At 54.7% G+C, this 27404-nt stretch overlaps 1 protein-coding gene and 1 long non-coding RNA gene across 2 annotated transcripts; one reads left to right on the top strand and one right to left on the bottom strand.

The window, feature by feature from the left end:
* Positions 1–10288: 10288 nt before the first annotated feature.
* Positions 10289–16349, bottom strand: LOC123831853. The gene is made up of 3 exons (XR_006787975.1): positions 16228–16349; positions 12068–13429; positions 10289–11549 (listed from the first exon to the last, which is right to left on the bottom strand). It is a non-coding gene; the product is annotated as an uncharacterized LOC123831853 (long non-coding RNA).
* A 54-nt stretch (positions 16350–16403) lies between these two features.
* Positions 16404–26489, top strand: TINAGL1 (tubulointerstitial nephritis antigen like 1). Its single transcript, XM_045859124.1, has 12 exons — positions 16404–16543; positions 17067–17381; positions 18281–18344; positions 22303–22395; positions 22603–22717; positions 23823–23946; positions 24032–24182; positions 24285–24474; positions 24583–24628; positions 24899–25022; positions 25811–25856; positions 25946–26489. The coding sequence occupies exons 2-12, from the start codon at positions 17075–17077 to the stop codon at positions 26084–26086; spliced, it is 1401 nt and encodes a 466-aa protein (XP_045715080.1). The 5' UTR covers positions 16404–16543; positions 17067–17074; the 3' UTR covers positions 26087–26489.
* Positions 26490–27404: the final 915 nt, after the last annotated feature.

Below are 27404 nucleotides of genomic sequence, written 5' to 3' on the forward strand. Positions count from 1 at the left end.
TTTGTTTTTTTTTTAACAGAAAATGTCTGGAATGTTTAGTAGAACCCTCTTACAGAAGAATATTCGCCGATTATTATCTTGGTCAATCTTTAAAAAAAAACACACACATCAAAGTGTTAGAAAAAATACAGAATAATTTATGTTTTTAGGAATTCCTGAGAATGTTTTTGGAATTCTAATATCTTATACTCAGATCTTAACGATTAATATCGGAATGTAAGAATGCTTTTTGAAGCTTTAAGGTTTCCCGACTCGGCATCTCTATTGGCCAGATCTTCGTCATTTTCTCTGACCTATGAGTCAGCCTCGCAGCTGCACCAGCTCCAGGCCAGAGAGATCTTTCTAAGGTGAAAACTCGGCTGGGCCTGTTGTTGCTCCGGGAAACCCTTCCCGGGCTCCCCAACACCCCCACCAGCGTCCTCACAGTGCATCCTCAGGCAGCTGCGGAAAGGCGTCTGGGAGTTTTTAAACATGGTGGTTCGGGGAGCCTCATTCAGCTACATGGAATCAGAATCTCTGGGAGTTGAAGCCTAGGAATAGACATACTGAACACACCTGAACGATTTTTAAAAACATTTTTGTGGCTAACAGACAACACAAATACAGAAAACCACCTAAAACAAGCGGTACAGGTCATGGGACCATCGGAAGGCCAGCACCCGCGTCTGCAGGGAAAACCTCGGCGCCCACCTGGGAAACTCCCCACGCGCCTCCTCCCGTTCATAGTCCGTCTTCATCCGCCCCAACCAAGGGCGGTCATCATCCTGAACCTCGTTCTGCCTGTTTTCTTGTTTGTTTTAACGTCATCAAGTCCAGTTTAATTTTTGCCCTTCGTTCCATCTTTTTTTCTTCGTGTCATTCATTCGTTAATGACACCAGATCACTGGTCTCTTAGAGCATCCTGTGGTCCCTGCTAATTGGGTCCCCAAGCAGCGGATTTCCTTCTCCCCCGAATTTCCTGTTACTCAGCAGTGAATCCACAGGCTTAATCCGATTCCTTTGTCTCTCCGGTTTTTCCTTCCACGAGCCGTAATGGGCGTGTGTCATCGGGTGGCTCACATTTCTGTATTTTCTCTCTCTGATCTTGCTCTCGGCCTGCCCCAGATCTGGAATCCGCTGAGACTATCTTGGGTAAATACCCAGGAGTAGAATGGCTTGTTCATACGGTAAGAAAGTGTTTAACTTTCTAAGAATCCCTTAAACAGTTTTCTGAAGGGTCGTACTTACTTACGCTCCCACCAGCCATGAAAGTTCCAGTGGCTCTAAATCTTCAATTATTTAATATTGTTAATTTAATTTAATTTAATTTAATTTTAGCTATTCTGGTGGTATGAAAAGCTCTACCATCGTGGTTTTAATTTGGAATTTCCTAACAATGAATGATGTTAAACACTGTTCGTGTGCTTAGTGGCCATTTACATCCTCTTTTGTGAAGTGTCCCTCCAAGTCTTATTTCAAGTATCTATTGCAGTGTCACAAACCACCCCAACATTTATTTGCGCACTATTCTGAACTCTGAGCTGGACTTCTCTGGGCAGTGCTTTTGCTCCACGTGGGCTGCAGTCACCTGGAGCCTCAGCCGGGGCTGAGAATCAGAGATGGCTTAACGCACGTGTCTGCTGCTTCAGCTTGGTTGGCCAGAGCAGCAGGGGGCTGGTCAGGTCCCTGTCTCCACGGGCTCCTCACTGAAGTAGCCAGATCACTTTATAAGGTGACTCAGCGTTCCAAGATGGAGCATTAAAAGACAAAACCCATGCCCTGGCTGGTGTGGCTCAATGGACTGAGCGCGGGCCTGAGAACCAAAGGGATGCTGGTTCAATTCCCAGTCAGGGCACATGCCTGGGTTGGGGGCCAGGTCCCCAGTAGAAGGCGCATGAGAGGCAACCATGCACTGATGTTTCTCTCCCTCTTGTTCTCCTTCCCTACCCTCTCTCTAAAAATAAATAAATAAAATCTTTAAAAAAGTCATGCATTTGTCTTCTGGATTCATAGTTTCTGTTGAAATGTGGGCATCAGTGTTGTTGCTTCACAGGTAACGTGTCTCCTTCTACCTCACTGCTTTCAAGGTTTTCTCATTACCTCAGTTTTCTGCCATTGCCAATGATACGCCTTCTGTTTTATCTTTATCTTACCTGGGTTTCACTCAGCTTCTTGCATTTGTGAGTGGATCTCTTTCAACAGTTTTGGAAAATTATAAGCCATATCACTTTGAATATTGCCTCTGCCCCAGTGTTCTTTCTTTCCCGTCTAGGATCCCAATTACACGTACGTTAGACCTTCTGATTACATCGCACACATTTCACGCTCTGTCCCTGCAACTCTTCTCCCTGTGTTTCAGCTCAGATATTTCCTGTTGAACTGACTCCCTGCTTTCTCAACCTGTCTTTTGCCCTCGGCCGTACCTGTCTGCTGGTGAACACATCCAACAAGTTTGTCACTTCATTATTTTTTCAAATGAATTTCACTTCTTTACTGACAATCTCTATTTTTTAAATCTATTTCATCAATATTTTCTTCTATGTTCTCCCACATAATATCAGAGTTATTTGAAAGTTCTCATCTGCTAACTTTAATGTGTGGGCCTTTGAGGTTCTGACACTATTGCCTACTTTTTGGCTCTTGATTATCAGTCATGTTTTCCTGCTTCTTTGTATGTCTGGTAACTCCTACACACGGTATTGTTCCGACCGTAAAGTACCGCAACGTGATGAGTGAGTAGTGGCATCTTACTGTGCCTTAATTTGCTTTTCTTTGATGACTAGTGAGGTCGAACACTTTTTCGTATCTGTACTGGTCCATTTTGTGAGGTGCTTGTTTCCAGTGTTGTAAAGTGCCTGTTGCCTCTTATTTGATTAGGTTGTCTTTTTCCTATTGATTTTTAAGTGTATGTAAGTTAATATATCCTGTTATTGTATGGTGATCCTCCCTCTTTTTAATAGTACTTTTTGCCTTGGAGTCCACTTTTGGTTAGTAGATCTCACCAGAGGGGACTCCCACTTCCCTAACTCAGTTGAAAATGATTAATTATTGGTTATTCTAGAGGTTATAATCTCCACACTTAACTTGTTTCAAGTCTAGAATTACTCAACACATTTACTCTACTCCAAGATAATACTAAAACCTTGCAATGATTTCATTCCATTCATCCACCTTCTGACTTATCATTGTGTCATGTATTTTAAACATACATTTCCTGTTTCCAATACCACAAGGTATTGTTACGGTTTCATACAGTCATCGTTCGTTTAGATCTGCCTGTGTGTTTGCCACCTCATTATTTTTCATTCTTTCTAGCATTCCTGACCTTCCATCTGCACTCTGGCATACTCTTTCAGTTTTTGTTTATCTGAAAATGTCTTCATTTCATCCTCATTCTTGAAGGATTTTTCACTGGGTATAGAATTCTAGGCCAGCAGTAACTTTCCTTTATCATGTTGAAGATAAACTCCTGCTTTCTCTGTCTCCCACGGTGACTTCTGAGAAGTCAGCTCTCAATCTACCTGGGTCCTTTGAAGATAATCTGTCTTTTTTTTTTTTTCCTGGCAGCTTTGAAGATTTCATCTTTGCCTTTGATATTCTGCTGTTTCACCATGATATGTCTGGTTGTAAAATTTTTTTAATTGATAGACTTCATCTTTTTAGAGTGGTTTTAGGTTCATAGCCAAATTAAATGAAAAGCGCAGAGAGTTTCTGCATGGCCCTTCCTTCCCCCACCACCCACAGCCTCCACCGGCACAGTGCATTGGTCACAATCAATGAACCAACCGTGACACAGCATTATCAGCCGAAGCCCAAGGTGTACATTAGGGCTGTTTCTATTATACATTTTATGGGTTTTGACAAATGTATAATGACATGTATATGTCATCACAGAATCATATGAAGTGAATTCACTGCCCCCCCAAATTTCCTGTGTTCTATTTATTTATCCTTCCTCCTCCAAACCCCTGGCAACACCTGATCTTCGTATGGTCTCTATGGTTCTGCCTTTGCAGGATGTCATATAGCTGGAATTGAACATGTGTATCATCTTTTCTAAGTGTAAATTTTTAAAAAATTCATTTTGTGTAGGATTTATTGGGTTTTTGGATCTGTAAATTAATATATTTAATCAGTTCTGGGAAATCTTTAGCCATTAACCCTTCAAAGATCACCTCTGTGTCTCTCTCTTCACTTCTTCTGAGTCTCCAATTAAATACATCTTAGATGTTTCTTATTTATTCTCCACGTCTTTCACCCTTTCCTTTATATCAGTTTTTGATCTTTATGTCTTCACATGCTCATTCCAGATGGTTTTTTTCTGAACTTGTTTCTAATTCACCAATTCTCTGTTTAGCCATGTCCAATCTGCTTTGAACTTGACATTGATGTCTTGATTTGGGTTATTGTACTATTTACCTATAGGAGTTCAATGTGGTTCTTTTAAAATTTACTGTTATTTTTTATAGTTTCCCTATTTTGTGCTAATATTTCAAGCTAGTCTTTCATTTATCTATATCCTGTGTAACATAATCCCAGTGTCTACATTTTTATGGGTATTTTTTTGTTGCCTCTTAATTCTTCTGGTTCTTGGTATAGGGTCTTATTTCCTTAATTCCCTAAAAATTTATTTGTGTGATTAATTTGGAACCTAAGCTGAAAGTACCTCCCTTCAAAGAAGATTTGCATTTGCCTTTCCTAGGAGGCACAAACAGCCTGGAGTCACCTCAATCCAAGTTCAAGGCTTGGGGTTACATGTCATCCAGCGGATACAAACGAGGGCTACAAGTCCATACTAGGGCTGGTATACTTCTGAGAGTAATGGGTCTTTGGAATCCCAGCTGATTGTGGGGAGTGTTTTCTATGTTGTCCTTTACCCTGTGATTTTCCTTCCATTTGTGCCCCTTGCCCAGGGAAGTCAGCAACACAAGAGTTCAAACCTGCCAGAATGAGGAAATGCCCTCAGGATAGAAGTGACTGTCCTGCTTGATTTATCTATGTTTCAGTTTCCCCTTCAGCGGTGTTCTCAGAAACCTTACTTTCTGTTTAGACCGGTAGGCCAGTGCGTTTATTTTCAGTGGGAAAACTGCTCTGGGTAACTTAGCCTGACACAAACAGAAAACAGAATAAGTTTGCTAGGTCTCAGACTCCTTGTTACAGGGAGGGATACGCAGGTCTGGGGGGATGAGACTGCTTTCCCAGGGTCCTGAAACCAGCAGGAAATGGAGCCAGGCAGGAGACTGAGGACCCTTACACCAAGTCTAGTGCTCTCTCTTCCCCCATACCCTCTTTGAGACATGCTTTCTCCATATGCAAGGAAGAGGTCCGACTAGATAGTCTCCTAGGGCCCATTAGACGCAGACAGTCTCAGAGCAGGATTTCATGGTTTGTCAATTCTCTGAGACCCATTCAGCCTCCTCCCCACGTGGGGTTCTTAGACTTGTTGTGCTCAAACCCAGCACCAGAATAGTCATGGACACTTCCCAGATCAGCCACAAGGGGGAAGTGGTGCGCAGATATCGCCAGGTTCTGAAATAACCACGTGGCCAAGGACCTCTTTCTTCTTGGAGGGCTTTGCTTCTCACTGTGAGAGCAAAGGGAAAATGATTTAACCTTGGATCAAAGCCCCATGTCCCTTCTGCTTCATTGAAGTCACCATTTCTGGCAGATGCATGGAGAAAAAGTCGTTCTATGTTGGAGGACCTCATGGTCCGCTAAATCCTTCTCTCCAAGCTAGACTTCTGGCTGCTTTTCCCACTTCCCTGTCTTTGCTCCCGCTGTTCCTCTTCCCCCATCACTCACTGCCTTACATGTCCTTCATTCTTAAGGCTCAGCTCAGATGCCTTCTCTCCCGGGAGCCACCTATCAGAATCCCCATCTCCCTCCCTCACACCCTCAGCCCGGGTTTGGCATCTCCAGTTCCGGTCTGGCCAGCTGCTTTTTCACGCTCCTCAGGTAGGGCGGTGCTTCCCCGAACTCAACTGCAGGAGGGGAAGTGAGAAGTCTCCTGGCTGGGATTTCTGGAAGAGCTGAAGGAAGTCAGAGCCCCGCAGCGAGAGGCATCTGCCATGGCAGCTCCCTCTCTACCCCAAACCCCAAGCTTTTTGGGTCCAACTTTGCACTTGCTGCTGAGGAAATGACAAGAGAAGCTTCCAGTTCCAACAACCAGTGTCTAAAATGACACCATAAAAGCACCAGAAGAAAACATGGGAAGGTTTCTGATGAACTTTGGAGTTAGAAAGACCTTTTGAGGACTCAAAACCAGAAGCCATAAAAAGAAATATAAATGGCTTTTAAGGTTTTGAAGAAATCCTCAGCCTTATTCATAAGAAGATAACTATAAATTTAAAACACATTGAGCCCTGGCTGGTGTGGCTCAGTGGATTGAGCGCCAGCCTGTGGACCAAAAGGTTGCCGGTTCGATTCCCAGTCAGGGCACATGCCTGGGTTGTGGGCCAGGTCCCCATTTGGGGGTGTGAGAGAGCTAACCGATTGCTGTTTCTCTCATACATCATGTTTCTCTCCCTCTTTTCTCCCTCCTTTCACTTTTCTCTAAAAATAAATTTTAAATAATTTATAAAATAAAATAAAATAAAATAAAATGAATTGGGATTCCACCCTAGCTGAGTAGCTCGGTTGGTTAGAACATCTTGATATGCTAAGGTTGCAGGTTTAATCCCCAGTCAGGGAACAAACAGGAAGCAACGAATGAATACACGAATAAATGGAAAAACAAATTGATGTCTCTTTCTCTCTCTTTCTCTCTCCCTTCCCCTCTCTCTCTGAAAATCAATAAATAAAAATTTAAAAAATACACTGGAATTCCATTTTTCATCTATCAGGCTGTCAGAAACTCAAAAGCTTGATAACGTTCTCAGGTGACTTTGGGGAAAAGCAGTCACACTTGCCATTGCTGGAGGCAGGGAAAAACCCTCCAGCACAACCCCTGCGGGGACGCGATGACACTGCCTTCAAACTGTAAGTGCACTGTGTTAGGCAGAATTCCAAGGCGACCCTCCTTGGCTTTCACCTCTGGGTCATCCCTTGTGTGTGGGCAGAATCTTTGAATGGAATGAAACTGTGAACTCAGCAGTGATATCCCATTATGTAACAAAATAGCTTTCATAGATGTGAGTAAGGCCCTAACCCAGTTGATTTTAAGGTAGAGAGATGACCCTGAGTGGGCTGGACTTGACCAGGGAGGCCTTGAAAAGCAGAGAATTTTCTCTGGCTGGTCTCAGAAAAAGAAGCCAGAGGTTTAAAGCATGAAGCGTGAGAAGCATGTGTTGTCCCATTTGGGGGAAGTCACATGGCAAAGGGTGTGGGTGTCATCTAGGAGCCGAGGAGACCCCCAGTGGTAGTCAGCAAAAAACCAGAGACCTCGGTCCTACAGCCACCAGGAAGCACACCTGGCTGGTGACTGGAACGAGCGTGGAGACTGATTCTCCCCAGAACCTCCACCTGAGAGAGGACCAAGCCTTACCGACACTCTGATTTCACCCTCAGCGGGGAACCCAAGCACAGCAGGCGGCCCGCCTTCTGACCAACAGACTGTCAGCTAGTGGACCAGGGTTGTTTTACGCTGCTGAGTGTGTGCAGCAACAGAAAACTAATACAATACCTGCAACCTAGTCATCCCCTTCAGGGAACTTAATCTGCAAATACACCTGCGTGCGTATGAAACTAGACACGTAAGGGACTACCACGGCACTGCTGTGAAACCAAAAGAGCAAAAGTCTGGAAACAACTCAAGCGCTGTCACTAGGGCATCGATTAAATGCATTATTTCAGTTTCTACAATGGAAACCATGCAGTGATATGAAAGGAGGAAGCTCTCTCTGCTGATAAAGGTCAGTAAGACACGTGACCAGTGGGCAAGGGGCGGCGCGGTATGTGTGGTTCGTGCCTTTTATGCGAAAGTGGGCTGACAGACACGCATTCGTGTTTACACGCTGCGCACAGAAGCTCGGGAAGCGTAGCTGAGAGACGCATGCAAAGTGGGGGCCTGCGGTGGGTTGGGCCTGAGGAGTCAGAAGAGAGCGGATGAGGCGTCTGGGCCAGGGTAGGACTTTTTGCTGTAGGCTTTTTCTACAGCTTTTTGAACCATGAGAACATATTAATTAACTAACTTAAAAATCAAATACAACAAATTGTTTCACAATGAATCAGTGGGGCCCTTTCTCCCAGTTTCTTTCTGAGCCGGAGCGCACTCCCTGGCCGCCTCCCAACAAGTTGCTTCTCCGGCACGTCCCCCGTGTCTTCTACCGGACCCTTGGCCTCCAGCATTCCATCCTCATCCTCCCTTCGGCCCTGGGGGAACTGGAGACAAGGGCTCAAATAACTAGGTCTGATGAGTCATCTCTCTGGGCCTCAGTTTTCCTGCCTGTGAAAATGGAGAGGACAGTTCAGAGAGGGGTTGGAGGATGAGATCATTCGCATCCAATGCCCAGCCCATAGCGGTGCCGCACCGGAGCAGATGCTGCGAGGCATCCGAGCTGGCCAGGACGCAGGAGAGGGCGTTGCATGCAGAGGGCGTTCAAGAAGCACACGGTGGTTGGACGAGCACTGATGGGTCCCTGTATCTCCCACCTGCCTGCAGTGCCACTGGGGCCCAATGCCTCCCTCTCTCTGGGTCTCTGTGTTTCCCTTGCAAACGACAGGGTTACACTGAATAAACTATCTGATTGCTAAATCTTACCGCCCTAGGTGACGAGGGTGGGCTCCCTCCCTGTCAGCTATGGGTTAGTGAGGCAAGCACAGAGTGGGGACTTGTTCAAGATCACGTGGCATGTCTGAGGCCTCACCAGGACTGGTGCTCACTTCCACCCAGGCCCTTGACCTGAGACACCCCTCTGTGCCCAAGCACGTTTGTGTCCGAGCGGCCGTGTGGTGACCAGGGGGGCCTCTCCTCTGGGCCCCTCCTTATTTCCCCAGCTTCTGACTGCTGCTGTGGAAGGGCCACTGCCTACCCCACCCAGGGTTTAGGGGAGTGAGTTCCCCCGGGCCCTCCCCAGCATTTGTCCCTATCAGCAGGAGACACAAAGTGATACGAATGCAGTGCGGTGTCCCTGGAGACAGCATCCCTGGGGGTGGGGTAGAGTGACCGGGGACTGGGGACTTCCAATGAGTTGGGGCACGTGTGAACGCTGGAATGAGCTGCCCCGTGACAGCCTCTGACTTTGGTCTGTCACCTGAAACTCCCCGTCCCCCAAGGGTGTCCCTTACCTCACCCTGCTGCCCGGGAGCTACTGGCCCCGAGGCAGTTACTTCCCCTCCCTGGGAGGAAGAGAGCGGCCTTGGGTTCTGCACACCTTCCAGGTCCCCACCGGCTCTGATTCTGCCCTTGTGACCTCCGGGTTTCCTGGTACTCCTCAGGATCCTGGAGCAAGACATCGATTCCCTTGTCCATTTAGCGGGAGGGCTGTTCCTGGTACTGAGCCTTGACTTGACACAAGAAGTCTGAGTGTTCCTTTCAGCAGATGTTGACTGTGTGGCTGACAGGGAGACTGGAGGTGGTCTGCCTCCCGTGTGGGCTTACTTCCCGGGCCCTCTGCCTGGACCCTCCGCTCCCTCCCGGGAGCCTGCGGGATGTCCGTCCCTCTCCAGGCCGACGGCCGCAGAGGCCAGAGAGACCCCCGGAGCGTGCGAGCCCGAACAGGCGCCGGAACTGTCCCAAGCCTGTCTGACCGATTTTACCTGCTTTTCCTACGGGTTGACCCACGGGGTCGAGAGGGTTTACCTTCACCTTCACCTTCAGTTAGTTTCAGCTGGTTTGACCCACTTTATGTCGGTGTCCGCGCTTTGTGCCTACTTGCCTGTTCCGAGCTCGTTCTCGGCTGTTTCGATCTGGGCCCATTTACCGGTAGCAGAGCATTCGCCGACCCCCAGTGCTTTGTGCGTATGAAGTCCCGAGGTCCCCCCAACTACCCTGCAGGTAGGGGCTGTTACTAGGGTCCCCATTTTACACTTGAGGAAACCGAGGCACAGAGAGCTTCAGAAGCCTGCCCCAGTTTTCACAGTTACTGAGAGATGAAGCCAGGGTTTGAACCTACTTCATCTGTCTACGGAGTCTGTGGCCTTAACCTCTGTATCACGCCCTTATCTCTGCAGGTCAGTGTTTGCACCACGTGGACATGAGTCGATTTGTCGAGTCAGTTTGTTCTGCTTTTTCCAGCACAAGCCGCTCTGTGCCGGCTCAGACTGCCTATCGCCTCAAGTTCAGCTCAATCCAATGGACACCCAGACTCCAGGCCTGTGCACCCTTGATGTCCCTTCCTAGGGCTGCTGTCACAAACCGCCACAGACTCGGTTACTTTAAAACAACAGAAATTTATTTTCTCACAGCCCTGGAGGCCAGAAGTTCAAAATCAAGGTGTCCACACAGGGTTGTTCTGCTCCTGAAGGCCTGAGGGGAGGATCCGTTTCTTGCCTGCTCCAGCTCCTGGTGGCTCCAAGGTGTCCCTTGGCTTGTGGCCGCGTCACTCCAGCCTCGGCACCCATGGTCACTCGGGCCCCCTCCTCTTCTGTGTCCCCTGTGTGTCTCTTGCAAGGACGCTTGTCAGTGGATCTGGGGCCCACCCAGAGACCCTTAATTTCATCTGCAAGGACTCTGTCCGAACAAGGTAGCACTCACAGGTTCCAGGGACTAGGACGTGAGCAGAGCTTTTTCAGGGGTGTCACAGCCCCTCAAGTCACAGGGCGGCATTTCCCCCTGCGGATCCAACTCTGAAAAGTGGCTCTTTCTCCGGGACTGGGATTCACCCAGCTCTTGGGGTCTTATCACCTCTTGCCTAGGGATTAGAAGGTACAAGTGTAAAACGTGCCTGAAGCCATGGACCAGCTTCCTGTACTTTTCAAGACCCGCTTATTAATACCCGTGGCTGGGAAATATTGGGACTTCCTGGAAATGTCCAGGGAGGTGTGGAAATGTTTCTGTAAACAGTCGCTGGAAGAGAGTACCAACTTTCTAAGATGTTTGCCTGTGATAACACCAAGCTTACCATCCCTGGGGGCATTTTCTTTAATAAAAGTAACACGGAAATGAAGGAGGGCAGATAATTAAGGGATGGGGTGGGGAGCCATGAACCCCAAATATCCCAGCATTCCTAGCCTGGGGTTGGACGAGACCAGTGGTGACGATGCAGATGGAGATGGAGAAGTGGCAGCATGGTTTGGCAAACAGACTTTGCGAGGGAGCAGCCCTCAGCGGCCCTTTGTGTTCAACTGGCCCCCAAGCACCCATGAAACACAGACATTACAGAAGAGGGAGAGTGTGTTTCTCTTTCTACGCTTCCCCTGTGGCACTGACAGCTGGGAACCACAGGTGCTGCTGGGTGTGAGAGTCGCTTGCGTCCTGGCAGTTGCAGCCCCTGCAGAGGTGCGTTCCAGGCTTGGGCTCCAGGTCCTGTGCTGCCCCTCACAGCTGTGCGGCCTCGGGCAAGCCAGCGAGCAAACTGGCAGGCGAGAGGCATCGCAAATTCCTAGCAATGCTGCTGGAAATCCTGCTGTTTCTCGAGCGGCCTTGATTGTGAAAAGCCTTTCACACCTAATCCTTTTTTTTTTTTTAAAGACTTTATTTATTTTTAGAGAGAGGGGAAGGGAGGGAGAAGGAGAGGAAGGGAAACATCAGTGTACAAGAGAAATCTGGATCGGTTGCCTCTCTCACTCCCCCAGCCAGGGACCTGGCCTGCAACCCACATACGTGCTCTGACCGGAACTGAGCTGGCGACCTCTTGGTTTGTGGAATGACGCTCAGTCCACCGAGGCACACCAGGCAGGGCCACACCTAATCCTCGACCTCTCTCCTGCCTCCCCTTTTCCCAGCTCTCTGTGCCTCACTTCCGTCAAAGGCCAGCTCTGCCCTCCCGTGCCCCGGATGCCCTCTCCTTTACTTTATCAAGGGCTGTGCTCCCGGGCAGCCCCCTCTCCGTCTCATCGGTCCCTCCCCTCATACAGGTCACTGTCATCAGTGCAGAGACCCAGTTTTATACCTTCCACATGTGGACAAAACCCTCCCTTGACCCCTCTATTCCCAGCCAACGCCCCATTTCTCAGCCTCCCTTTGAAGTGGAACTTTCTAAAAAGTTACCTGTGCTTGTTCTCTCCAACTTATTCGCTCCCATTTGCCGGTCGGGCCATTTCGATCCAGCGTCCATGTTCGCTCTTCGAGGCTCTCATCAAGGTCGCCCCGGTGCCTTGTTGCCAAATCTACAGGACCCTTCTCCGCCCTCAGCTTACCCCAACTTCGGGCAATGTTCCACAGTGGCCAGCACTCCCTCCTTCCTGGAAGACTTTCTTCTGCTGGCCCCTGACAGCGCTCTCGCCCGGCCTTCCTCCTTCCTCCCGGCGGCCCCTGCTCAGTCTACTCTAGCACCCTCTCCTCTCTGTGCAGCTTCCGGTTCGGGATCCTCCGCAGGCCCAGTCCGTGGGGCACATGGTACTCAGTACTGCACGGTCCGAGCAGACCCCAGCCTGCTCAGATTGCAGGGAGGGAAAGAGTTCTGCCTCTCAGTCGCAGGAGCAGAGAGGAGCAGAGAATTTCCACCCATCAGGCTAGATGCCCAAAGCCCTCCTTCATTGCTCCTCTCTCACCCACCACCTCTGAATCTTCAACAAGTACTGACTTTTTAAAAGAACTTTATTTATTTCTAGAGAGAGGGGAAGGGAAGGAGAAAGAGAGGGAGAGAAACCTCGATATGTGGTTGCCTCTGGTGTGCCCCCTACTGGGGACCTGGCCCGCAACCCAGGCATGTGCCCTGACTGGGAATCAAACTGGTGACCTTATGGTTCGCAGGCCGGTGCTCAATCCACTGAGCCACACCAGCCAGGGCAACAAGTGCTGAGTCTTGAATAGGCCCAATTCTCTTGATTTCCGCAGCCACCAGCCTCGTTCAGGCCTCAGTGTCCCTCGTCTGGGTTGCACCAGTGCCTCTTACCTGGCCTCTCTGAATCCACTGTTGCCTGGTAGCCTACAGAGAGCCGGAGTGGGCTTTTGCACCTGTGAAGTCCTTCAGCTGTCAGAAAACAACTCAAGCTCCCTACCACGATCAGAGGTCCTGCCCGAGGTGCCCTGGCCCGCTGCTAGCTTCTTCTTGCCCCTCTGCCCCCTTCATACTGCAGCCACACTGGGTTTTCTTCTGTTCCTCAAACAGACCGACTTGTGCCCGGCCTCAGCGTTACTGCTGAGCTGGCTTCCGGGACCACCCTGCCCGGGGCTCTAGCAGTGGCTGCCTCCTTCTCATCCTGCAGGTCTCTGCTCAGATGCCATCTCCTCTCTGAGACCTTGGTGGCCACCTCCTTGCTCCAGGTCCCTGCGCCGAGTGCAAACCTTCACAGCACTGCACTTTGTGGGATGACTGATCAGTATCTTTGTTTGTCTGTCTTCCCATTCAGCTGCAGATGTCACGACAGCAGGACCTGTGTCTGCTTGGCCCGACCCTGCTCACGGCACCTAGCACAGAACCCAGCTCATAGTAAATGCACAACACACGCTTGTCGGACGAATGAGAAAATCAGACAGTGAAGCAAGCCACTGCTCGCACAAAGCGCGCTTCCCTGTGGCCCCTAATCTTATCTCCCACAAGCTCCAGCACGATCTGCAGAGCAGCAGCTGCCTCTGGCGGCCCTGCAGGGAGTGCTTTCAATAAGGTGACCAACCCAACAGGCCCCAGGAACCTGACATGTCACGGCGTATTTAACCTCATGGTTAAATACCCACGATGTTAGTCCTGGCCTGGATCTCACACTTAGTCCCAGGTATCACTGCTCCAAATTCTGGACACATCCAGCTGACCACTGTGGGACACGAGGGGCTCCCAGCCTGAACTGGGATGCCATTTGGGAGCCAAACAGCTGAATCTCCAGGCCTCAAGTAGTGGGCCCTGAGCCACAGACCTGGGTGGAGCCGGGCACAATGGGTCTTTTTCTCCCCGGGAGGCCCTGCTCAGCTTCCGGAGGAGAATGGCCCATTCTGAGCCCTGGAGCAGCTGTTGTGGGGAAGGAGGAGCATTGGGTCCTGGGGAGAGGAGGAGGCCGGGCCCCAGCTCTGCTGTGTGACCTTAGGCATGTCACTGCCTCTTTTTAGCATCACCCCCCTTTGTGGAAAGAAAAGAGCATGAAAAAGCCCCAAGGGAGCTCCCAGGTACAGATGGGAAAGCACGTGTCCAAGAGGGGCAGGGTCGGGGGGCAGGGTCGGCCAGAGTCCCCAGCGAGGCACGGAGGCGCCCAGGCTGGCCTGAGGCAGTGGGCTCGCAGGGTTAGTCCTGCTGTGTCTCCCACCTGTCGCTCTGCCTCAGGCCCGTGCACAAGGGTAAGACAAGAATGAGTCACCAGGAAGGAGGAGGCCATGGAAAAGGAAAGTGGGTTCCAGCCCCCCTCCCAGAGCCCTGCCCTTTTCCTCTCCTCTTTGGCCAAGCAACCCAGTGAGTCACGAGATTCCACTGGGTCCAGTGCCAAGCTCAGGGCTAGAAGGGACCCCCTCCCCCACGAGCCACGCTCTTGGCTCTGCTATCTTCCCCCTGCTCTGTGTTCCTGCCTCCTGGGCACAGACAGGCGAGGACGGCCAGACAGCCAAAACCCCCAGACAGACAGACACCTAGTAAATGGCGTGCACAGACAGGGACAGTCACACAGCGGCACACATGGACACGCTCCCCCAACGAGCATACAGACTCAGGTAGACGGCACAGCGAAGGACGGACAGACAGGCCCGTGGCCAGCACAGAAGCAATGTCCAGGCAGATGCACAGGCACAGGGCAGACAAGCAGACACAGACAGACACACTCAAGCAGAAACACCCATGAACACAGTACACAGATACACACACACACAAACACGCACCCAACACAGACTCGGATGGGTGGCCCGCAGAGGGTGATTTGAGGTAAAGGACAGGCCAGGTGTCCCTGCGCCAGCCCTCGGCCCAGCACCCAACAGAAACTGACCCGTGAGAGTGGGGACTCCGGGTGGCAGCTCTCCTGAGGGCAGCCTCCGTCGCCCACCCGGAGGGCTGGAGGTTTGCCAACACTGGGAGGCCCACCGTGCGGTAAAACGAAAGAAGTGAGATATGGAAAGGGACTTCCCGACCAGGAGGGTGCGGAGGGAGGCTGGCAGCGGGTGACGGAAGGGGGCTGGAGGGAAGGAGTGAAGTGGCGGCAGGCAGGAAGCCTGCATTCCGGCTGTGTGACCTGACACAGCTGACCTTCTAGCCTCAGTTTCCCGTCTAGGCGTTGTCCCAGGTCCCCGCAGGGAACAGACAGGCCGGCTCCTGGGTGCGTCAGAGCCAATGCTGGGCCCCCAGGCACTACTCCCCCGTCCTCCACCCCTTTCCCCCACCAGGGCAGGGTCCCTCTGGTGACTCACGGCTCAGTCCCCTGGCAGGGGGGAACCCAGGCACAGATGCCTGCTTGTCCTGGTCCCTCCCCTCCCCCAGGAGCAGGCCAGCTGAGGATGCGCCTGGGCTGGGCGAGGGGGGAGGGAAGGTCAGAGAGAGGGCAAAGGGAATCCCTAGACATGATGCTGGCCCCCGCTCCCCACGCCCAGGGGTGGCTCTGAGGCCCAGGCGCGGGAGCAGGAGACCTGCGCAGGTGTCCAGGTGTCGTGTCTTTCATCCCCTCTGCTGTTGGAGTCCTCTGGCCCCAACCCAACCTGCTGGAGGAGAGGGGATTGCGAAATGCGGAGGTAAAAGGTGATGGCAAGCCTGGCGGGACAGAAGTCCCATTGTTTGGGGCCCAGGACAGCCTGGGCGGGAAGGGGGGCTCTGCGGGGGAGGGGCCACCAGCTGGCGGGACTCCTGCCACCGGGCCCTGGGGGAGGACAGGTGCCAAGCAGGATGCCCTCGCGATTAACGGACAGCCGGGCAGAGCCTGGCGGGATGCCTCTGCAGAGCCACAGAAGGTTGTAGGGCAGGGAGGCAGCCCCTACAGCACGGCCCCCCACCCCCCACCCCCCACCCCCGCCCCCGCCCTGCGGACGGTGAGCTGTTCGGGGAGTCCGCAGGTCCGGGATTCCAATCATTCCTAGGAACCTGGCTTGGGGCGGCCCAAGTCCAGGGGCGCGGGGAGAGGGGTGCGTGCACGGCTGTTCTTACTGCCGAGGCTGCGGAAGGGGACTTGGAGATGTTTGCCGCCGGCGCCCTCCCCATCGTCTCCCCAACTTCTGTCCAAAACCTGGAGCTCCGCCGCCCCCCAGCTCCCCTTCTCCGCACCAGCGCCTGAGGCGCACGGCGACGCCCACGGGGAAGTCCTTACCGGTGTCAGACCACATTCCGCTCTCCTTCGGTCAGAGTTCCGCCCCCTAAGGAAACGGAGCCCCAGTGAGAACAGCACTCGCTCACCTCGCCCCTCACGAGTCCCATCTTCGGAGCTACGGGGCTACCCCAGGTGCAGGAGCCGGGCTCCGCCCTCCGCCGCCGGGCGGGCGGCTCCGCGGGTGGGGCGGTACAAAACGGCGATCCCGCCCCGCGCTCCTCACTTGACTTTGAGTGTCCAGCGGTCACCGGAGTCAGTCACAGGAGTCCGGAGGCGGCGCGTGGGGCAGCCAGGGCCAGCCCACACCCCTCATCAGGTAGGGACGCTCCCCTGCTCGGAAGGGAGAGGGTGTGGTAGACAGAGGAGGAGAGAGGAGGAGGGGGCAGGCAGAGGGACAGGACCGACGGCAGAGAGGGAGTGCGGAGTGGTCAGAGGGGCGCAGCGGGGAACAGAAGAGAGGGGGACCCACATCAGGGATGGAGGCTGAAGCGGGAGCAGAGGGACCCGGGACCGGAGAGACCTCTGGTCGCACCTATGGGTGTTGGGTGGGGGAGCACCCGGAATACCACGGTTCCCACCTCCTGTCCTTGAAGTTTCCCAGGCAAGTCAGGGAGGGGCTCCCGTTCTTGCCCCGTCCCCCCCCCCCAGAAGCCAAGGCGCACGACCTGTGGCTCCGCTGCCCATGTGCCGCCTAGGGACACGAGTCAGGGTGTCTGATCTGGCTACACCCTCTCGGACTTGCAGTCGCAGGAAGCTGGGATATCCGTCCCCCGGGGTGCCGGGGGGTCTCTGCTGCCCACCGCCTTGGACCCCTGACCTCTGCCCTTCCTGGGGCCCAGGAGGCACCATGTGGAGGTGTCCGCAGGGGCTGCTGCTGTTGCTGCTGCTGGCTGAGTCAGCACTGGGAGTCCCTCGGGGCCGTGGGCGCCGGGAGCTAGCGCCCGCTCTGCACCTGCGGGGCATCCGGGATGCAGGAGGCCGGTACTGCCAGGAGCAGGACCTGTGCTGCCGAGGCCGCGACGACCACTGCGCCCTGCCCTACCTGGGCTCCACCTGCTACTGTGACCTCTTCTGCAACCGAACCATCTCCGACTGCTGCCCGGACTTCTGGGACTTCTGCCTCGGCGTGCCACCCCCTATCCCCCCCATCCAAGGTGGGTACCGGACGTCGAGGGCTGGGTTGCTTTTTCGGTCCCAAAGTCAGCAAGGTTCAGGAGCAAGGCCAATGCACTGACATTTCCAGGGGACACTTTGTAGAATGTGGAAAAGAGACCCCCCCCGCCACTGTCTGTGCCTCTAGGAAGTCCCCACTCTGGTCTAGCTTGAATCTCTGCAGCAAAACTGAAAGAGAAGATCCTTGATCAGCGGGGTTTTAAGCTGGCCCGGGAGAAGGGCAGCTTTCTGCCCTTTCTCCCAGTCCTGTTTCCATATTCCGGAGATGGAAGGTGCTGGCCCCGCCCGCTGACTCAGCCTCGGGCTGATAAAGTGCACAGGGGTTGGTCAGGGTCACCCGAGCCATTCCTCTGCCTTTGCCCAGGGCTCTCAGCCCCTGCAGTGGCTGGTCATGCCTGGGAGGTGGGTCAGATCTGTCCCTGCCTTCAGCCCTTGCCACCTTCCTTTGCCATGCGCTTGTCCAATAGGAGAATACTTGAATTTCTTACCCCAGTTTCCTGGGACTGTGGGTGAGAGGTTGCACACCTGGGTTATCATCCCCGAGTGCTGTATTAGTTTAGTGGAGCCTCTTGCCTTCTCGGGGCCTCAGATTCGCCATGCACCCCCACCCCTCTTCCCTTCTCCAAGCTCCAACTCATTCAGATGCAAAGGACCCAGGCAGTGCTGTGCCTGGCAGCAAGTGAAGCAAGAAGGATCTAAGCAGGAGTCCCTGATGAACTTCCTAAGTAGCAGGTGGCGTGTGGCCCTGCAGGAGGTGTCTTAAGTTATGGTTTGACTTTGGTGTCAGAGAGGGCTGGGATGTGTGCGCGCGTGTTTCCAGACAGCTGACCTTCGAGGACTTGGTCACCTCAGCCACGTCTCTCCTCTTCCCTCCCACCAGGATGTGTGCACGAGGGTAGAGTCTATCCGGTCCTGGGAACCTACTGGGACAACTGCAACCGGTGGTGAGTGTTTGGGGCTTGGAGAAGGCATGCCCTGTGGGCTCCGGGGCTGACGGACGGGGTTCCAACCCTGTTCCTGCCACTCACGTGCTGGGGGCAAGTCCTTTCCCTTCTCTGAGCCTCAGTTTTCTCATGTGACACATGGGAGTTTTTACACTATGTCAACTTATGTAAATAGCATTCTAACAACATTCCCCAAGGGTGACCAACCACAGACACCGGACTCCAGGTGCGGCCCCTGAGCTCGGAGTCATTCCTGGAACCTCCTGGTGTGGGCTGGGCTACTACTGCCCCTCCCGACCTTTCTCCCTGTCACCAGAGGCTGAGAAGGGGGCGCCAGGAAGGAAACCTCTGACTGTAGCATCCGCTGCCCCGGACCGGATGAGGGTCAGGGATGGCTGAGCGGGAGGCCAGCCAGCCTGTACTGGGGCCTCCCCTGGAATGCGGCCCCTCTCCCTAGGGGTCAGACGTGCCCCCTACTTTAATCAGATGCCTGAGATGGGAAGGGGAAAAGGGTTGGGTAGGGAGCCTTGAATGACTTAATGGAAATAACGGGGACCCTGTGACTTAGAGGAGGAGGCACTGCACCCACTCCACCCCTGCCCTCTTTGCCTGGGAGGCCCCAGGGAGAAGGGGAGTTTTTGGAATGCATTACACATAAGTGTTTCCATTGCCTCACTGGTGTGAGGGGTGCTGTGTGTGTGTGTGTGTGTGTGTGTGTGTGTGTGTGTGTGTGTGTGTGTTGTGTGTGTGTTCAGCGCCTGCATGCTCCTGCTGGTCCTAATAGGATGCCTCTGGGCGCCAAGGGGTTAACACTCTCTTCACACCTGTCCCTGGGGCCTGGCCACCCCAATGCCCCTCCGGAATGCTGGGACCTGCTGTCACCAGTCCAATCTAGACCTGGTTGAGCAGCCCTGGGGCAAAGAGGAGGTGGCCGGAGGACTGACCAGCTTACTACCTGCCCCCCAGGCCAGCTCTGGACAGCTGTGTTCCCTGTGCTTGGTGCCTGCGGGTATGAGGCAGTGCCTGCGGGCCTCTGCGCTGTGTGAGCCCTCGAGGGACGAAGGATGCTTCCCGAGACTCTGCGGGAAAAGAGAACCGGGGGAGCCTCCCTCCCCTGCAGTCTCCTCTGGCCCTCCCTGAAAGTGCCCGCCCACTCCTGGGACTGGAGAGTCCAGCCATACTGGGTCTTGTTTCCTCTTGAGGCTCCTTAAAAGGCAACATTGGAGGCGGGAGCCTGGGGTAGGCTTCAAAGGAGGCAATTTAGCATCCTGTAATAGAGTTATGAGCTTATAAAAGCGTCGGAGAATTCATAGAATTCAAGTGTTCAGTGGACACCTATTTTTTTTAAAGATTTTATTTATTTGTTTTTAGAGAGAGGGGAAGGGAAGGAGAAAGGGATGAGAAACATCACTGTGTGATTGCCTTTCACATGCCCCCTACTGGGGACCTGGCCCGCAACCCAGCCATGTGCCCTGATTGGGAAAAGAACCAGCGACCCTTCAGTTCACAGGCTGGCACTCAATCCACTGAGCCACACCAGCCAGGGCAATTTTTTTAAAAGACTTTGTTTGTTTATTTTTAGAGAGAGGGGACAGGAGGGAGAAAGAGAGGAAGAGAAACATTGATCGATTGCCTCTCGTGTGCAACATGGGACTGAACCCACAACCCAAGAATTGAACCAGCAATGTTTTGCTTCGTGAAATGACACCCAACCAATGTGCCACACTGGTCAGGGCACACCTATCTTGTAAAGACCTACTCTGTGCAGCCAGAATGCAAGACAGGTTCTTGTCCTTTGCACTGGAGTTCCCAGCCTAGTGGTGAAGAACCAGACACATGAACAAACATTATCACTTTAACCTCTTATAGGTGTGATGGGAAAGCAGTGAATAAGGAGAGAATCCTAGTTTAGGGTGGGGTGGGGGGGAGGGAAGGCCACTCAGGAAAGGACGTTTTTGCTGGCGCAGGGAGATGAGAGGCACAGGAGGGAAAGTGGGAGGGAGAGCCTGTGGGAAGGCCCGGAGGCGGGCCCCAGCTCCCTGCAGCTGGAGCTGTGACATGGGGAGGGGCCGCAGGAGGCGCAGGGTGCAGGCCACTGCCCATGGGTCTCTCAAGCCGCGGCGAGGATTCTGTGCCTTGTTCCAAGTGTTGTGGGAAGCCACTCAGAGAGTTCACAATCTGGTGTTTGTTCTTCAGAGATCTCTCTGGCTTCAGAAAGCGGCGTGGGGGTGGGGATCATAGAAAGGCAGGGAGCCTGGTTAGGAAGCCATCACCATGGCCCGGGCAGGAGGTGAGGAAGGACGGCAGTACTGGGTGACAGCGGAGGGGTGACAAGCAGACAGACTCAGAGCCTTTCCTGGTGTGACTTCCTGGACCTGCTGATTGAGGAGGCGTGGGGGTGGGGGTGGGGTCGGCCCCACAGACCGCACAGAGTTCTGGCTTAAACACCTGTGGGTAGGGGCTGTATCTGAGTTGAGAGTGTTAGGTGAGGAGCAGGTTTAGGGAAAGCCCGCTTGGCCATTGGAAGCTTGAGATGACTTTCACCCGCCTGGAGGGGCGGTCCGAGGGCCAGCTGGGTCTGAGCCTGAAACTCCAAGGGGGCGGGGCGGGGGCGGGGTTCCTGTCAGGAGAACAATAATGGCGGATAACAATTCTGGAGCCCAGCCTTGCACTAAGTGCTTTGCAAGCCTGCCACTGCATTCCTGAAAGGTGGTGCTATTATTGTCCTCATTTTACAGCTAGTAGTTTAAATAACTTACCTGAGGCCACGTGCCTGGTCAGCTAGGACTGGGACCCAGACTTGAATTCAGAATCCATGTGCAGTCGCTTTGCTGTGCGGCCTCATCCATTCATTCAACGAACATTTATTGGGTGCCTACTCTGTGCTAGGTTTTGTAGGCACTGAAATATCAAATAATACCTGCCCTCAAGGACTTTAGAGCCCGTGAGGAAACAGGTATAAACAATATAAATATCTAAATATGCAGCATGTCTGGCAGTGAGGGCATGCTAGGGGGAAATGAAACAGGGAAGTGGGATAGGAAGAGTAGAGGATGTTGAATTGTAAGATAGGGTGGCCAGGGCAGGCCTCCCTGCGGTGCCATTTGAATGAAAACTTGGAAGGAATGAGGGAGCCATGGAGAGAGCAGCTCAAAGGCCCTGGGGCAGGCACACAGCTGGGATGGACCGTTGGAGGGCCAGCCGGCTGGGGCCTCGGGAGACAGCACTGAGGGGAAGCGGTCAGAGAGGGGCCGGGAGGACAGATCGTGCAGGGCCTTGCTGGCACCGTAGGGGCTTTGGCTCTTATTCTGTGATGTGCAGCCAGGAGAGGGTTCTGGGCAGAGGAATGACATGATATAATTTGGTTGCACAGGATCCCTGGCAGCTGTGTTAAAAATACACTGGAGGGACGGGCAGGGCAGCGGCGGGCAGAGGAGTGAGGAGACTATGGCAGAATCCAGGTGAAGGTGCTTGGACCACAGGGTCTGCAGGCAAGAACGAGATGTGGTTTGGATTGTGGGTGGGTTTTTAAGGTACAGCCATCAGGACTTGCCAATGAATTGGATCAGCACATCAGAGGGAGTCAGGCTTTTGGCCTGAGCTCCAGGAAAGATGGAGTGGCCGTTTTCTGGGGACTGTGAGCAGGGCAGACATGCGGGGGGACCAGGAACTCCACTAGAGATGTGCTAAATTTGACCTGTTATTAGACACACCCATGGTGACGCTGAGTATCAGCAACGTTCTTGAAGCTGCAGTTTAGGGAGAGATCCGGACAGATACAAACTTGAGAATTGTGAACTTGAAGCTGACGTTTAAAACCACCAGGCTGGTGGGATCATCTAAGGGTTTTGCCATGGACAATGGTACAGAACCTCAGGCCCCTGTTGACCTCCGAGGCCTCCTCCCTTCAGAGGCTGCCCAGCACCCCCTCACGTCTTCCTTCCCTGCTGTCCCCCAGCACCTGCGAGGAGAAAGGGCGGTGGGAGTGTGATCAGCAGCCATGCCTGGTGGACCGAGACATGATCGACGCCATTAACCAGGGCAACTACGGGTGAGAGGCCTCAGAAATGCGCTGGGGGGCTCATAGGCACACGCGCACTCCGCCCCAGACGCATGCGCGGCCAGGCACACCCACACTCCGGCCTCGTTTGTGTGCGCACTCTGCCCATTACACATGCCCCCCCGCCCCGGGGCACAGGCGCATAAGTCCGGGACCCCCAGCCTTAGCAGGCCCGTCACTTCCACCCCTCTCCTGCAGGTGGCGGGCTGGGAACCACAGCGCTTTCTGGGGCATGACCCTGGATGAGGGCATCCGCTACCGCCTGGGCACCATCCGTCCGTCTTCCTCCGTCGCCAACATGAATGAGATTCACGTACGTCCATTCTTGCCCACAACCCTGCCATCTCATAGCCTAGGACCCCGGGGATCCTGGCGCCCTGTGCCCTGTATGTCCGAGGGCCTGGTCTTGTCCCTCTCCAACACGCTGTGTGATGCTGTACAAGTCACCCTCCCTCTCTGGGCCTTCAGCTCTTGCCCATAACAAGAGGTGCCACACTAGAAAATGTACCGCTGCTCAGTTTCTGAGTGCTGTGGCTCCAGCCGGGCCCTTTCTTGGCCTCCCCAGACTGGAAAAAATGCTGTTGGTCCCAGCTGGGTCAGGGCCCAGGGGGCCAGGAGGTCACCTTGGTATTTTGGGAAGGGAAAAACAGACACTCCCCTGGCTCTGGCCAGAGAGCAGCAATTCTCGGAAACAGCTCGGAGGAACCCCAAGGGAAGAGGGGGCTTCTCCCTTCCCACTAGTGGGACCCTTTCTGGGGAGAAATGGGAACGAGACCCAGAACAGTCAAAGGCTGAGGAGGGGTTACTTAGCAAGACAAGGCCGGGGCTCCTGCTGGAGGCTCCATCGCTCGGTGGTGGGCAGGGAGGAGGCAGGGGCTGGCCGGACAGGCCCTCCCGGAAGAGGGACTTCAGCTCAAGGCTGCCCAAGTCCTTACTCCCTGGGGCCTCTGCTATTTGCCTCCTGCTGTTTGCTTTGGCAGCCTGCCGGGTCACGGGACCTCACTGCTTCTTCCCTCCCTGGCCCTTTGCGGCCTGAGGCCCAAGGTCCTGGTGGGAAAGAGGATGCGACAGATTGGAAGGTGCAGAAGAACACGGCAGGGGCTGAGGATGAGAAGCAGGGCGACTCTGGCCTGGCCACTTCCCTGTTCCTGGCCTTGGCTGTCTGGCCTGTGAAACAGAACTGGTCTCCCCGCACCTGACACTGGGGAGGCACCAGCGGTGCAGGGGTCTTCCACTTGAGCCCATGCAAAGGGTGCTGGAACCCTTCCGCAGCGGGATGGCCCGAGGTCAAACTGCAGAAGGCCCTGGACTTTTTCTCGGCGCCTTCAGTTCTTGCCTGTAACAAGAGGCCCCGGAGAAGGCCCTGGCAGGGAGGCCGGGCAGGAGCAGGAGGCAGACTGAGTGATTTTGCCTTGCAGACAGTGCTGGTTCCAGGGGAGGTACTGCCCTCAGCCTTTGAGGCCTCTGAGAAGTGGCCCAATCTAATTCACGAGCCTCTTGACCAGGGCAACTGTGCGGGCTCCTGGGCCTTCTCCACAGCGGGTACGTCCAAGGACAGGGGCCGGCTCGGTGGGAAGGGAGGGCCAAGGCCAGAGCTCTGATGGCACCTTCTGCTTCCTCCCGCCAGCCGTAGCGTCCGATCGCGTCTCAATCCATTCTCTGGGGCACATGACACCTGTCCTGTCACCCCAGAACCTGCTGTCTTGTGACAAGCGCAACCAGCAGGGCTGCCAAGGTGGGCATCTCGACGGTGCCTGGTGGTTCCTGCGACGTCGAGGGTGAGCAGCAGCTGGGGTGCGGGCAGGAGAGGGGGCGTGGGGCTGGGGCCTTAGGAAAGGCTAAGCTCACTCGGCCCTTGCTCCCTCCTGCCGCCCCTCCAGGGTGGTGTCAGACCACTGCTACCCGTTCTTGGGCCGGGACCGAACCGAGACCAGCCCTGCGCCCCGCTGCATGATGCACAGCCGGGCCATGGGGCGGGGCAAGCGCCAGGCCACTGCCCGCTGCCCCAATCACCATGCCCATGCCAATGACATCTACCAGGTCACTCCTGCCTACCGCCTTGGCTCCAATGTAAGTCTGCACATGGGTGAGGGGGCACAGGAAGAGAGCAGGAGGCCCAGCCTAAGCCTGGAGCCTCACCCCTAATGGACACCCCCTTCCCCACCTCCCACCCTCCAGGAGAAGGAGATCATGAAGGAGCTGATGGAGAATGGTCCTGTCCAAGGTAAGCACCCTTCCACCTGCTTCCGGATTCCAGAAGCTTGTACCTGCTTAAGGCTGGGCGCAGCAGCACACGTGGTCTGCACAGCTTGGGCAGCAGGTCCACGCAGGCTGGGAGTGAAGGGACCACAGCCCCTCCCCTCGGGCAGCACCCGGTGGGGAACTTAGATCCTTGGTAGGAGAGGCCCTGGAGCCGAGCCGTGAATCTCCACTAGGGCCTCGGCACCGCTGCTCACGGGCTGAGCCAGTGCCGGTATCTGACCTCCGTCCACAGCCCTCATGGAGGTGCACGAGGACTTCTTCCTGTACCAGGGCGGCATCTACAGCCACACGCCAGTGAGCCTGGGGAGGCCAGAGCAGTACCGCCGGCATGGGACCCATTCCGTCAAGATCACAGGGTAAGGGGTTCTGGGGGGCGGAGGGGCAGGGACAGCGGTTTACACTGGGGCCTCTGAGCCTGCCTTGAATCCAGACCATCTCCCTGTAAAGCGCCATTTCGAAGAGGAGGAAACTGAGACTCAAAAAGAGGAGGGACTTACCCTAGTCACACCAAGGGTTGGGTGCCCTTTAAGGCTTTTGAGGGACTGTTCCTCCCTTACACGCAGAGACAAAATCACTCCAAGGGCACACAGACAAGGGTCCGGGAGGTGCCGACCTCTCCCCATCTGAGCACCTGTTCTCAACTCTGCCCGACTCAGCACCTCACTCCCGGCCTCCAGTTTCCCCACCTGAGATAACAGCAGGGGTCGGAGTCACTGATTTCAGCCGTCCTGCGAAATGCTCTTTGCAGTGGGAGCTTGGGGCCTCTAAGTTACACACATTCTCCGAGGCTCTTCCTTCTGGTCTCCTTAGCTCCCCAAGTGAGGAGAGAGGGCAGGCGGAAGTGTGAGGTTCCAGAGAAATGGTCCAGGATGGGGGTCCCTGGAGGCCAGAGGTCCACATTCCCTATTTCTGCTCACCCCTCAATGATCCCTTCTGGTGCCTTTCCCCGCACTGGGTGTGGGCACAGGGCTGAAAGGATGTAGAGGCCGAGGCAGGTGCACACAGGGACAGAGACCTGCCCAGGTCCTAAGGGTGCACCCCAGTGACGGAAGGCAACAGGACCCAGACAGGGCAGGCCTGGGGGTGGAGCCCCTGCAAGCAGGTGGAATCAGCGCCTTTGGCCCTGCCCGGTTCTGGCCCGCAGGTGGGGAGAGGAGTCACTTCCTGATGGGAGGACGCTCAAATACTGGGTGAGTCTCTGCGCTACGCAGCAGTTGTCACCTGCCCCACCCCCTTCCCTGCTTCTCCATGCCCCTGCTCACGCCCCTCCTGTTCCCAGACCGCGGCCAACTCCTGGGGCCCAGCCTGGGGCGAGAGGGGCCACTTCCGCATCGTACGTGGAGCCAACGAGTGCGACATCGAGAGCTTCGTGCTGGGTGTCTGGGGCCGCGTGGGCATGGAGGACATGGGTCACCACTGAGGCTGTGGGCACCGTGCCGGGCCAGCCGGCAGAAGAGCCTGCTGGGGTGGTTGGTGCCTCCTGCCCCATCTGCCTGTCCAGTCGTGTGCTCGAGACACAGGCAGGCGCCAGGGGCCTAATCCTCGGGAGGGTTCCGCTGACATAGCGCCCAGCCTGGGAGCCTTGGGCAGGCGAGGCTGGTGGAGCCCCCAGACCTCCCAGCGGGTACGGGACAGAGCCTGGCCTGGGAGAAACCAGCCTGCGGACCCCAGGCCCCCCGCACCCCCGTGCAAGACCACTGAAGCCGGGACACCCCCAAGTCTCTAGCCCCACTACCCACCCTACCCCTATATTCTTATTCTCCAAAGATATTTATTTTTCTTTTCACTGTTTTAAAATAAAAACAAAATATTGATAACTTTAACAACTTGGAACCTTCTGGGAGTAGAGAGCCAGGCCAGAGTTGGGGTGGCTTACGTTTAGAAAGCAGAAAAGACTGCCCAGGGCTTGCTGGGTGGCTGGGGCGGGTGGACTAGGCACCTCAGTCTTCATTCAGTCCTCGTTGTCAGTGGTCCTGGGCACTGACCCACTTGAGGTGGAGCAGGGATGGCATGACCTTTGGCCCCCAGAGAGGCATGAACCCGTGGGAACCACCTTTCAGACGCTGAGTCAGCACCGCCTGAGAAGGGAGGGCAACCCACCAATCAGCAGAACTGGCGCCAGTCAGTGCCCAGCAGGCGGGGGGCACAGCCTCACAGAAGCCGAGCCTCTGTCTCTGCAGATCAGCCTCTCCCAGCCACCCAGGCGAGGGGGTCCTTCTCCTTCCCCTGCCCCTGGGCTCTCCCAACCCCACCTTCCCAGGCTCCCAATGCCAGCAAAATCTGCCTCGGTCTCAGCCTGGCTTTCAAGGCTGCCAGGACCCGCCTGGCCAGCACCCTCAGCAGCTCCTTTACCCTGTGCCCAGGCAACTCCCGAGTCCTCACTGCTCCCAAGGTGTCCAGTACACATGCGGACCCGTGGCATTTGCACATGCCATCCCCTCTCCCCCATCCAGACACCTTCCATTCTACCCTCCCCTTTGCCCTGTGCCACTCTCATGTCAAAGGCACCTCCAGGGTTCCTTCATGCAGACGGTACCTGCGGAAGGCGCCTGATGTTCCCCTAGACCACTGCAACCCCGCCTAGAGCGGCTCAGACACCCCCTCCCTGAATGCACCTGCACCCAGCCCTTTCACCCAGGGAGGGTTTCACTCATCTGGGTGTTCTCCCTCCTCCCCTATGATGAAGGTCCCCTGAGGGCAGGCATTGGGTCTGGTTCCTTAGTGGGTCCTGGTCCCCG

Source organism: Phyllostomus hastatus, unplaced genomic scaffold (assembly GCF_019186645.2).
Source record: "Phyllostomus hastatus isolate PE091 unplaced genomic scaffold, TTU_PhHast_1.1 phas_scaffold_182, whole genome shotgun sequence".
NCBI lineage: Eukaryota > Metazoa > Chordata > Mammalia > Chiroptera > Phyllostomidae > Phyllostomus > Phyllostomus hastatus.